This window comes from Pteropus alecto, unplaced genomic scaffold (genome assembly GCF_000325575.1).
Source record: "Pteropus alecto unplaced genomic scaffold, ASM32557v1 scaffold74, whole genome shotgun sequence".
Lineage (NCBI taxonomy): Eukaryota > Metazoa > Chordata > Mammalia > Chiroptera > Pteropodidae > Pteropus > Pteropus alecto.
In genome coordinates, this window is record NW_006436291.1 from 1,634,291 (window position 1) to 1,634,943 (window position 653).

The following is a 653-nucleotide window of genomic DNA, read 5'->3' on the forward strand; positions in this document are numbered from 1 at the left end:
CAGGCCATGGGGGCGTGCCGGCGGCTCGGGGCGCCCTACGGGCAGCGGGGCGCCCTGCTCCAGCCCCGGTTTCACATCCGCTTCGTCCCGCAGGTGGTTGTGTCGACCACGGTCAATGTGGACGGCCACGTGCTGGCCGTGTCCGACAACATGTTCGTGCACAACAACTCGAAGCACGGGCGGCGGGCCCGCCGCCTCGACCCGTCAGAAGGTACGGCCCCTTCCTATCTGGACAATGGTAGGCACACGTTGCATGTCTTTCGCTTTGTGACGCCCTTTAGTTGATTCGTGTCGACTTCCTTTACTCGTCCCGGCCCCCTCGCTGGCCCGGCCCCCCACCCGTGCCCGGCGGGGCCTGGGTGCCCCCCCCCCGAGAGTGGACGGGGGCAGAGTCCTCTCCGCCTCTCGCTTTACGGGGCGCAGCTCCCCCACTCACCTCGCCCGCCCGAGCCGCCACCGTGTGTTGGTTGGTTGGTTTCTAAGCTTTGTTTTGCTTAGAGCTCTTCCTGAAATTTTAGTTTATTTGGTTTCGTTTTGGCTTGTCCAGAGCCCCCATCCGCAGGGTCATTCCCAGATACATCCCATCCCATGAGCTCAGAATGGGCCCGAGGACCATTTCCTGCCCCTGGGCGGGGGGCAGGGGGAGCGAGGGG

General features: G+C 64.8%; 1 protein-coding gene across 1 annotated transcript in view; it reads left to right on the forward strand.

Moving 5' to 3' along the window:
• Positions 1-653, forward strand: part of EBF3 (early B cell factor 3) — a 109,743-nt gene that overhangs the window by 78,031 nt on the left and 31,059 nt on the right. Inside the window, exon 6 of the mRNA XM_025047548.1 lies at positions 94-211. Coding sequence (XP_024903316.1) covers positions 94-211 — 118 coding nt within the window. The remainder of the gene's footprint in view (positions 1-93; positions 212-653) is intronic.